This window comes from Hippopotamus amphibius, chromosome 9, assembly GCF_030028045.1.
Source record: "Hippopotamus amphibius kiboko isolate mHipAmp2 chromosome 9, mHipAmp2.hap2, whole genome shotgun sequence".
Lineage (NCBI taxonomy): Eukaryota > Metazoa > Chordata > Mammalia > Artiodactyla > Hippopotamidae > Hippopotamus > Hippopotamus amphibius.
The window spans coordinates 116,789,707-116,801,249 of NC_080194.1; the positions used below are offsets into that span (position 1 = coordinate 116,789,707).

Consider the following 11,543-nt stretch of genomic DNA (forward strand, 5'->3'; position numbering starts at 1 on the left):
CCTGGTCTCCCAAAGGAAGTAGCATTTAACTTAAGACCTAAAGTCTTGAGAGTTTGTCAGGCAAGGAGTGAGGGAAGAGAGCTCCAGGTTGAGGGAATAGCATGTGCAAAAGCTTGGAGAAGCAAAAGAGCCTGGCACATTTGGGGAACTGAGAGGCCAGTGTGATTGGAACACAGTGATGGAGTGGGGAGAGAGTGTGGTGCAAGACAAGGCTGGTGAGGTCCAAGACCAGCAGGGCCTTCCCAGCCACGTAAAGGGCAAATTAACCATTCTGGGCACAGCTTGGCCTCCAACACCAACGCATGCCACCTTTCATCTGCTCTTCTGGGTCAAGCTCAGACCCAGAAAAGCTCTCTACCTGTGACTTTCCCTCCAGTCAAGAATTTTCTCAACCATTGCAAGTGTCTCTTGTCATCACTTCCCAAGAAACTCAGTTCCTGGGGGACCAAATCCTGGCTCTCCCAGGAAGCATTTGGCAAGGTTTCAGTCGCCATCAGGTAGCCCATGTTATGCTGGAATACTTACTAAGTGGATGAGTGAGTGTTATTGTCCCCATTTTCTAGATAAGAAAACGGAGGTTCGAAGAGATAATGCACACAGTTATCTCCACTCTCTCTTTTATACCTCATTTCTCCCCATTATTCCAAGAATTGGGGAAGCTACATGGTTCTGGCTATTAGGATTCTATGATTCTGATTCTATGGCATGTGAGAGAGGATGCTGAGATTTAGGGAAACGGAGATTTCAGGGTCCTGAAATTCCACAATTCTAACCCTTAGCGCTCCAATAAACCAGGTTCCTGATCTGTACTACCTAGTCCAAGCCTGGAGAGGCAGGCACCACCCATGAGCCTTTTTCCACCCCGTCTCCTGGGTCCCACCTCGTAGACCAGCCAAAGGATGCGATCTGGACGTCCCCCGATGGCCAGGAGAGGATGGGAAGGAACAGGGTAGTCGGGAGCTTTAAACCCAAGGGCAAAGTTCTGGGGCAGAGGCAGGAGTTGAGAGAAGGCGGGGAGTTCCAGGTCCCGCCCGGAGCAGTCCTCCCGCTCCGCGGACACCCGGAGTGAGCGGAAGCGGCGGCTGCGGCGAGGAAATCCGGAGCCATGGGGTGCACGCGCGATGCCATCCTGGATGCGCTGGAGAACCTGAGCGCAGACGAGTTCAAGAAGTTCAAGATGAAGCTGCTTTCAGTGCCCCTGCGCGAAGGCTACGGACGCATCCCACGCGGGACGCTGTTGCCCATGGATGCCGTGGACCTCACCGACAAGCTCGTCAGCTACTATCTGGAGGCTTATGGCGCCCAGCTCACGGAGCTCGTGCTTCGCGACATGGGCATGCAGGAGGTGGCGAAGCAGCTGCAGGAGACGCTGCGCAAGGGTGAGTGTGCCCCCTCCACACTCTGCAGAGGTCAGACCAGTATCGCAGCATCTACACCCTCCTCCCAACCCCAGCGTCTCCCTCTCCCTGCTCTTTCCCTTCCTGTTCCTCCTGCCCTTTAATGAAAGCTTCTCCTGTGGGAGGCTTCCCGCACTTAGTACTGAGTTTGGCTTCCGGACCAAGAGAAACCCTGACCCCAGAGAGACTTGGAGACACCACTTAACATTTTCTTACAAGCCCTGGAACCGCGCCAACCACGATTTAGGCACCCCGCCCCAGACAGCAGCCTAGCCAGGTAAGGCCTTCAACACCCAACCTCACCTCGCTGGGCACCTTGCCAGCCCCGCCCCACCATAGCCCTGCACAGCCTATCTGTTGTTCCAAGGCCAAGAGCACCCAGAGAGTGCAAAGCTAGGCCAACCCTTCCCGCCCACCAATGCACACACCTGCTAGGGCCAAGCCTCGTTGGGAGGAGAAAGGGAAACAAAGTCAAATGCATCCCACTCCATGTGGAGTCCCAGTGGCCTGCCCGCCTTGAACCCCACCCCTTAGGGTTGCATTCAGGGCAATTTCTTTCTTTTTTTTAAATTTTTTTTAAAGCTCTTTCTTGGAATAAGTTTGCTTTACATTGTTGTGCCAGTTTTTGCTGTACAACAAAGTGAATCAGCTGTATTTATACATATATCCCCATATCCCCTCCCTCCTGCGACTCCCTCCCACCCTCCCTATCCCACTCCTCTAAGTCCTCACCCATCATCGAGTTGATCTCCCTGTTTTATGCAGCAGCTTCCCACTAGCTATTTTACATTTGGTAGTGTATATATGTCAATGCTACTCTCTCACTTCATCCCAGCTTCCACTTCACACCCCCCCAACCCTGTGTCCTCAAGTCCATTCTCTACATCTGCATCTTTATTCTTACCCTGTCACTGGGTTCATCAGTACCATTTTTTTAGATTCCATATATACGAGTTAGCATACGGTATTTGTTTTTCTCTTTCTGGCTTACTTTGCTCTGTATGACAGACTCTAGGTCCATCCACCTCACTACAAATATCTCAATTTCATTCCTTTTTATGGCTGAGTAATATTCCATTGTATATATGTGCCACATCCTCTTTATCCATTCATCTGTTGATGAGCATTTAGGTTGCTTCCATGGCCTGGCTATTGTAAGTAGTGCTGCAATAAACATTGTGGTACATGTTTCTTTTTGGATTGTGGTTTTCTCAGGGTATATGCCCAGTAGTGGGATGGCTGGGTCATATGGTAGTTCTATTTTTAGTTTTTTAAGGAACCTCCATACTGTTTTGCATTGTGGCTGTATCAATTTACATTCCCACAAACAGTGCAGGAGGGTTCCCTTTACTCCACACCATCTCCAGCATTTATTGTTTCTAGATTTTTTGATGGTGGCCATTCTGACTGGTGTAAGGTGATACCTCATTGTGGCTTTGACTTGCATTTCTCTAATGATTAGTGATGTTGAGCATCTTTTCATGTGTTTGTTAGCCATCTGCATGTCTTCTTTGGAGAATAGTCTCTTTAGGTCTTCTGCCCATTTTTGGATTGGGTTATTTGCTCTTTTAGTATTAAGCTGCATGAGCTTCTTGTATATTTTGGGGATTAATCCTTTGTCAGTTGCTTCATTGGCAAGTATTTTCTCCCATTCTGAGGGCTGTCTTCTTGTCTTGTTTATGGTTTCTTTTGCTGTGCAAAAGCTTTTAAGTTTCATTAGGTCCCATTTGTTTATTCTTTTTTTTTTTTAGGAACTTTTATTGAGATACAGTTAACATACAATAAACTGCATATATTTAGAGTGTACTATTTGGTATCCCAATCTCCCAATTCATTCCCCCCCATCCCTCCCCACTTTCCCCACTTGGTGTCTATGTGTTTGTTCTCTACAGGAACCTGACCTGCAAGAATCTGCTCCTCCAGGCCCTGAGGGACACCTAGCCCTACCTGGTGGCCAACATGGAGCAGAGCTGAGGCGTCTTCCCCAGCAGTGGCCCCACAGACAACCCCTGGCTGTTCCAGCCAACTTACCTGGAGTCTCTGATTTATTTTACACACAATATATGAAAAACCAGCTTGTACTTGGTGTGTTTTCCTACTTCCAGCCTGGAAGCACATGCGGAGCTGAGCTACATATTGAAACACTGCACAGGCTCAGGTGAAGCTCTAATCTCTGCGCGTTCCTAGGGCAGCAGGCTCCCCAAACACTTCATCCTTCCTGCCTCAGTCACCATGGAATAGTCCCTCACTCACCATTTGGTGTCTCCTTCAGTGCCACCCCAGAGGGCCTGCCCTTGAGACCTGTGAACACAAGTTAGCCTTGTGGCCAAGGTCTAAAAATTAAAATAGAGGTATATACAAAGGGCCTGGAACTGTGAGGGGCCAGATTTGACAGAGGCATTTAGAAACAGACTAGTCTACAAAGCTCTTCTTTCCCTTTTTCATAGGAAAAGAAAATTGCAAAATTAGAGCAATTTTCAGGGGAAGTGACAAGAGTATCATCTAAACAGGACAGAAGAGCACAAACCACCAAGTATTCCTAGGGTTCCTTCTGGCACTGGCACCAGCAGGCTTCCCTGCTCCCTTTGCTCCCTCACACCCCCTGCAAGAAGGGGTTATAAGTTACACTTTGCCCAGAAAATGTCCAACCACAAAAGCAAAAATTTAGGAAATGAGTTCTAGTAGCTGTTTCTTCTCTTGATGGAATTGTGCCAACAAAAGAAAATAGGTGTATTTATTTCCAGGAAACAGCATTTAAGGAGCCTTCCAGAGGCTGTTAGGGAACCAGGATCCTAGGACCACATCCTGAGTACACTTTGCACCCAGATTCTTTCTAACTTGGAAGGGGTGGATGCAAAGCAACAGGCATGCCCCACGGAGGCCAGATGTCCTATCCTTAGGAGTCAGATCATCGGACATCGGACTCAGGGACCCAGGCATGAGGGTACAAGGTGTGCCACGCACAGTGATACACCAGGAAAGAATGAACAATGCTGTCGAGTGAAGGCTTCACTTGCAATACCCTCCCTAGACACGAGAATTGACAAATGCAGTGTTTATCACCCCCCAACACACACACACACACACACACACACACACACACACACACACACACAGTCTGTGCCACACTTCCCTTTTCTGATGACCAGATCACCAGAGCAATAGGAGAAAACAAGTGGTTTGCTGCAGGAGGAAGCTACCAAGAAGCTAAGCTAATGGCCACTGTCAAGGCTCCAGTGTCACACAGGACTGCTCCTAATGCTATTTAGGACTCCAGGAGGAAAGCTGAGCTTCCCCCACAGCAGGAATCAGCCCCAACACTCAGGATCCCACAGGCTCATCTTCTTTAGCCAGCCAGCCCATAAAATAAATGCTGCTGCTCCCCATTTCACCCTCAGCCCTTTTCTACCAAGTCTTCTTAAATCTTATACACAAAGCCTTATTCAATCCCTGAGATGTGTTTGTTCACTTATGTTCTGCAAGGACCTTACCATTTCCCAAACCGAAGCCAGCTTCCTCTTGCTATCCCTGTATCTTGACATATGGCAACAGCAGCAGCCTAACCAGAAAAGAAGAAACCCTAGCATGTTCCACAGAGCCCAGATTTAGTCTGTCTTCCAACTTACATCCAAACAGCTTCCGTTTCAATTTCGCTACCCCCGTCTGGTTTATGCCTTCATATCTTACCCCCCATCAGGCCTCCTGATCTCCCTGCTTGTAGTCAGCCCCCAGCAAGGGCGTGAGTGATCAAAACTGATGATGGAAATGGACTCCCTTCTAACACTAGGACACCTAAGCCCCCTTCCAGCCTGACCCTGAATGACCCATCCAACCTCTTCTACCTTCCTCTTCACATGACCCCGGATCCCAACACTACTTACTCACACCCTATGCCCTAGAGCACACTGGTCCCCTGACCCTGGACGCCTTGAAACCCACCTGCCCTAGCACGCCCACAGGCAGCCTTCCTCTGGGCTCCAGTGGCTCTTTCACCTGTGTCCCTGTGGTAGAGCAAACCATATTGCCATGTCTGTTTTCACACAGGACCCTCCCATTAGAGTGAACACCATAAAAAGACATCTTTTCAACCATCTTTTCACAGTGCCTTGCACGTGAAAAATAATACACAGCAGTCCCTGTGTATGTCTATTGTCTAACAGAGGATTTTTTTTTAAACTTCATAGGAACCCAATGCTTCTCACGAGATGGAGCCAGAACTAACACTTCCTTGCACAGCAGATGTTCAAACAGAGCAGCTACAAAAACCAGTGCAGGCCTGAGGCAAAAGACACAGTTCTAAGAAACAGCTCCCCTAAGTTGAAAGACTTCTTCGGGGCTTTATTTCTCCTTTTTATTGGGGGGGGGGGGCAGCGGCAGCGGCGAGGGGGGGGAGGCACTGGCACACACAGGAGGGTGAGGCTCAGAGTTCTGCCAGCCACAGCTTACTGGTTAAGGACACAACTTATGCAGCCAAAGGATAGACTCAAATCTCTGGTCCAACTCACTCACCAGTTATGAGACTTAAGGCCAGTTTGTACCTCAGCATCCCCATCTATAAAGTAGGGATAATAGGACATAACTCATCACCTAACAGCAGCTGGCCCACAGAGAGCACACATTCATGTCAACAGGGATCTCCAAGACGTTTTTGTTCCTAGCTCATCAATGGCTTAGAATAGCATCTAAAACAACATTTCCTGCCCAAACCTCTAAGCATCACAAGACTTGAAAAAAAGAAAAAGCAGTTCAATTGCAAATGTTCACTGGGCCTGTGCTAATTAGAACAAAACCCATATTCAGGATCCAGCCTTCCGTGAGTGATCTTTTTCTTAGTTCCTGGCTCAAACTGTCTACATAGAAAGTTTTACACAAAATCAATTACCCCTTCACAGAGAAGATGGGGGGAATTAGCAGAAAAGGAGTCTCTGCAGAACTTTAGCACGTGGCTCTGAAAGTGTGCTGCTGAAAGAGCAACATCAACATTGCCGGAGAGCTTGCACACCATTGAGCCCTACACACTGAATTAGAACCCACATGCTAACCATGTTGCCAAGTGATTCAGGTACGTATTCAACTCAGACACACATTGTTATAGAGAGGATTTGGCCCTGCCACCTCAGTCAGACTGTGACAGGTTTGCAGAAGCCTTCCCACATATGGATCTACCTTGCTTTTCACTCAGGGAAGGAGTACACAGGATGGGCCCACTCCCCCTCAAATTCTGGAAAAAAATTTAAAAAATTTAAGAAAACAAACAAACAAAAAACAGCTGTCAAGCTAGATCTAACACACAAGTTCTTACCCTGAGCAGGCTGCAGTGAGGCCCTAAGGATCCTGCAAGAAACAGCTACAGGGAATCAGCCCAATTGTGCAGCACTGCCACCCTGAGGTGTGCGTGCAAGATGCTACCTGGAAAGCCTGGATCCTGCTCCCTTCAGTTTCTTCTTCCCCTACAGTGTTGTGTGCCAGATCTCTAAAATTATTCATCTCACATAACTGAAACTTTATACCTGTTGACCAGCAACATCCATTTCCCCCTTCCCCCATCTCCTGGCAACCATCATTCTACTTTCCATTTCTATGAGTTTGGCTATTTAATATGTAAGATACCTCATATAAGTGGAGTCATGCAGTATTTGTCCTTCTGTGAGTGCCTTATTTCAGTTAGCAAAATGCCCTCCAGATTGATCCATGTCATCACATATGGCAGAATTTCCTCCTTCTTAAAGGCTGAATGATATTCCATTGTATGTATATCCCACATGTTCTTTAGCCATTCATTCGTTGATGGACACAGATGGTTACAATTTTGTGGTTTTTATGAATAATGTACAATGAACATAGGAGTACAGATGCCTTTCCAAGGTCCTAATTTTATTTCTTTGGATGTGTGCCAGAAGTGGAATTGCAGGATCATACGGTAGGTGATTCTATTTTGAATTTTTTGAGTAATCTCCATTCTGTTTCCCATAGTGCCTGCAGCGTTTTTACATTCCCACGAGCAGTTCACAGGTTCTAATTTCCCCACATACTAGCCAACATTTGTTGTCCTTTTTTTTTATGATAGCCATCCTAACATGTTAGGTGATACCTTATTGTGGTTTCGATTTGCATTTCCCTGACAGTTATCGATGCTGAGCATCATTTCATATACCTGTTGGCCATTTGATTCTTATCTTTGGGGCAATATCTATTAAAATGCTTTGCCCATTTTTAAATTGGCCTATTTGGTGTTTTGCTGTTGAATTTATAGGAGTTCCTTACATATTTTGGATATTAACCCCTTATCTATTTATTTATCTATTTCTTCTAGGTTGTCCAATTTCTCGGCATATAATTGTTTATAGTAGTCTCTTATGCTCTTTTTTATTTCTGTGATATCAGTTGTAATGTCTCCTCTTTTATTTCTCATTCTATTTATTTGAGTCTTCTCTTTTTTTCTTAATCTGCCTAAGGATTTATCAATTTGTTAATCTTTCAAAAATCAACTTTGTATCATTGATTTTTTTCTATCGTTTTTTAATTCCCTATTTCATTTATATATACTTCAATCTTTATTATTCCCTTCCTTCTGCTAACTTCGGGCTTAGTTTTTTCCTGTTTTTCTAGTTCCTTAAGGTGAAAGTTAGGTTGTTCATTTGAGACCTTTCATCTTTTTTAAATGTAGGTAGTTATTGCTACAAACTTTGCTTTTAATACTGCTTTTACTGTATTCCCATGAGTTTTGGTATGTTGTATTTTTGGTTTTTGTGTCTTGGGCTATTTTCTAATTTCCATTTTGTTTTCTTTTGTGACCCATTGGTTGTGCAAGAGTAAGTTGTTTAATTTCTGCATATTTATGAATTTCCCAGTTTTCTCTGGATATTTCTTTTTGTATTTACCCTTTTGGGGGTTCATTCAGCATTCTGGATCTACAGGTTGATGTGTCACCAAATTTAGGAAATTTTCAACCATGACTTTTTCCTACTATTACTTATGTTCCAATTTTAATCTCTTCTGAAACTCTAAATTATATATATGTTAGATGCTTGATCTTGTTCTTCAAATCACTAATATGACTTTTTTTTTAAGATTTTTTTTTGATGTGGACCATTTTTTTTAAAGTCTTTATTGAATTTGTTACAATATTGCTTCTGTTTTATGTTTTTTGGTTTTTTGGCCATAAGGCATGTGGGATCTTAGCTCCCTGACCAGGGATCTGAACCTGCACCCCATGCACTGGAAGGTGACGTTTCAACCAGTGGACCACCAGCGAAGTCCCACCAATACAACTTTTTCACATTTTTTTTTCTGTTATTCAAATTGGGTAATTTCATTAGATTTATCTTTAAATTCACTATCATTTTCTTCTTCTGTTAAGCCTGTCCAGTGAATTTTCTGTTTTAGATGTTGTACTTTTTAGATCTTGAATTTTCATGCCATAGTATCATTTCTCTCCTGAGATTCTCCATCTCTTCACTATTGAAAGATTATGTACTTAAAATCATTGAATATATTAATAATAGCTGTTTTAAAATTAAACATCTGCTGATACTAACATTTGAGTCTGTTTCTACTAACTCAGTTGGTTTTTTGGGAGGGGAGGGTTACATTTTCTTGTTTCTTTGCATGTCTAGTACTTTTTTATATTGGACAGAGTAGGTGGTATGTTTTAGAGAACCTGGATAGTGTTGTTTTTCTTCCAAGAGTGTTTAGTTTGGTTCTGTAAAAATTAAGTTATTGACAACTTCTTTTGATATCCTGTCACACTTGGCTTTTTTCTTTGGTAGAACAATCTGTTTTGGTTTGTATTATAAATACCTGGGACCATTGTTTTGTGGGACATCAGCTCCTCAAAAGCTTGATTAAAAAAAATTTTGCTGTCACCTCAGAAACATCTGAAATAAGACACAAGACGATACCTATTAAATTTACTCCAAGGCTACATTGTGTTAAGAAATCACTACCTAATCTAATACCATTTCAAGTTATTTATTCTCAGCTCTGTTATCCAGGCAAGAGTCTATATATAGCAGCATTTTCCAAATCCTACTATACATCCAGCAATATGAAACAAGCTCTTCATATTATCAAGCTCTCATAAAGAGATTAAAGTTCAAAAAATTTTTCACCCCATTTTTGTATTCTTCTCTGTCCCTGACAGAGGACTTCTCCAGGGGTCTGGGCATCTGACACCTAGGGCTCTAAGTCATCTCACACTGAAAATTATTTCTATAATTTGGCTCCTCTAAATCTCTTTTCAACTCTCCTGTAGTGTCTCACTTTTTCAAAGTTCCAGAGGGTTAACAGGACCATTAACTCCACATTCACAAAATTTAGGAAACAAAATTCAATCTAGAACCAAATGCCTATCCTAGATGTTTATAATAATAATGATGAGCACATTTACAGTAATAATGATGTTACTACTTGGTCAAGAGACCCAGGAATACCTGTATCCTGCCCTAGTTCTTACAAGCTCAAAGTATCCAAATGAAATAGTTTCAGAGGGAGCAATGATCAGCAAAGAAAAGTAGTGCAGTACCTTATTATAACTTTGGCTACAAACTTTGAACGATTCTATGATAGGCTAGATCCTACATAATGCTTTCTTTAAATCGCATCACTCTGAATGGCCCAAAATTAATGTAAAGATCTGCCATGTCTATTACTACCCAAAGATGCAGAGTCCACATTTGAGATCTTAAGACTGAGTCTGGGAAAGGCAGGCATTAGAAGACAAATAACTTAAATTCCTAGAGCAGAGATTGCTGAAGTAATTGACTTCAAGCTGCATCCAGATCCATCTAACCCAGTTATGTGGGAGGAAATAGAAAGTAAAGTGACGGGAGCTTCTTCAATAGGGGTAGGTCTCAGTCCTCTCCTGACAACTATAACTCTTAAGAGGAAGGAGTTCCAAAGATGACAGAGAGAAGGAGTGGCCAGGTGCTAAACAAGGAGCCCAAAGTGTCAGCCTCATGAAAATAAGAAATAGGAAAAAATATGTTACAACGCATTGAGACAAGAAGGAGAAAAGAATCAAATATTTGTATGCTGTCCATTTGTTTTTGTTTTTTTTTTTAGTATTTGTTTTTGGCTGCACTGGGTCTTAGTTGTGGCACATGGGATCTTCATTGCATCATGTGGGATCTTTAGCTGCCACACGCGGGCTCCTTAGTGGACTTCTTAGTTGCGGCATGCATGCAGGATCTAGCTTCCCAACCAGGGATTGAACCCAAGCTCCCTGCATTGGGAGCCTGGAGTCTTACCCACTGCGCCACCAGGGAAGTCCTGTACACTGTCCCTTTGAACTGTCCTGTTGACTTTTTTCACTAGTATATGAGTGCTTCACATCTAACCAGTCCACACAAATAGTCCTCCTTGACAACGAAGCTTCTTATCCTTAATCCTGAATCATCCTCAGGAAGGGGGAAAGGTAGAGGGAAAAAAATTTGTGCTCCTCCTGGAGGTTATGGGAATTCTCTTGTCCTTAATCAAGTATGTTTATCTATGAAAAGATATAAATGGACAGATTGGTACAAATACAAGTATTATAGAACATCTGTTGTATAACCAGCCAGTTACATGAAATTATCTGCATTTTAAGAATAGAACTTTTGGGTCTCACGTGTTTAAAATTTACACTTGTAAGGGGCCAGGGCTTGACAGCTTTGTTTCCTGACACTAAAAACCCTCGATAACTTTTGATATTGAGTATCGATCTTTGTTTCATGATCGTGTAGCATTGCCCTCTACACGTTACACTTCTTTGGCTTAAGGTTTTCCTCTTCAATTTCAGTGTCTCACAGAAATTATTTTCTTCTGATTTTACCTGATAGGTTTGGTAACACCTGTGTTTCACTTATTATTTAAGAAACGCTCTTCAAATTGAAAGCCCTTTGGTGAGTCCCAAGGAGGATTATGGCTGGCACACGAGTCATCGCTTTCCAATCTACCCTTCATCAGGACCCAGGGACCCTCCGGGAGATGATGGGGCAGCTTCCGGTGAGTAAAGCCTGACTGTGTTGATTACTTACAACCACCCCTTCTGTCTCGTTCCTTTTTTTTCCGTCTGTAAGAACTAATTTTCTTCAATCTGTTAAACTAATTTTTAAAGTATTAACTAGCATTAATTAGACGGGTTATATGTAATTCAAAATTTGGGTC

At 43.3% G+C, this 11,543-nt stretch overlaps 1 protein-coding gene across 2 annotated transcripts; it reads left to right on the forward strand.

The window, feature by feature from the left end:
- The first annotated feature begins 839 nt into the window (after positions 1 to 839).
- Positions 840 to 11,290, forward strand: LOC130829281 (apoptosis-associated speck-like protein containing a CARD). 2 transcript variants are annotated; one of them, XM_057695630.1, is made up of 3 exons: positions 840 to 1,379; positions 3,503 to 3,555; positions 11,251 to 11,290. In XM_057695630.1, the coding sequence occupies exons 1-2, from the start codon at positions 1,106 to 1,108 to the stop codon at positions 3,523 to 3,525; spliced, it is 297 nt and encodes a 98-aa protein (XP_057551613.1). In that variant the 5' UTR covers positions 840 to 1,105; the 3' UTR covers positions 3,526 to 3,555; positions 11,251 to 11,290. The 2 variants fall into 2 exon arrangements, with proteins under 2 accessions (XP_057551613.1, XP_057551614.1); XM_057695631.1 differs by lacking the exons at positions 3,503 to 3,555; positions 11,251 to 11,290 and adding an exon at positions 3,290 to 3,357.
- The last annotated feature ends 253 nt before the right edge of the window (positions 11,291 to 11,543 follow it).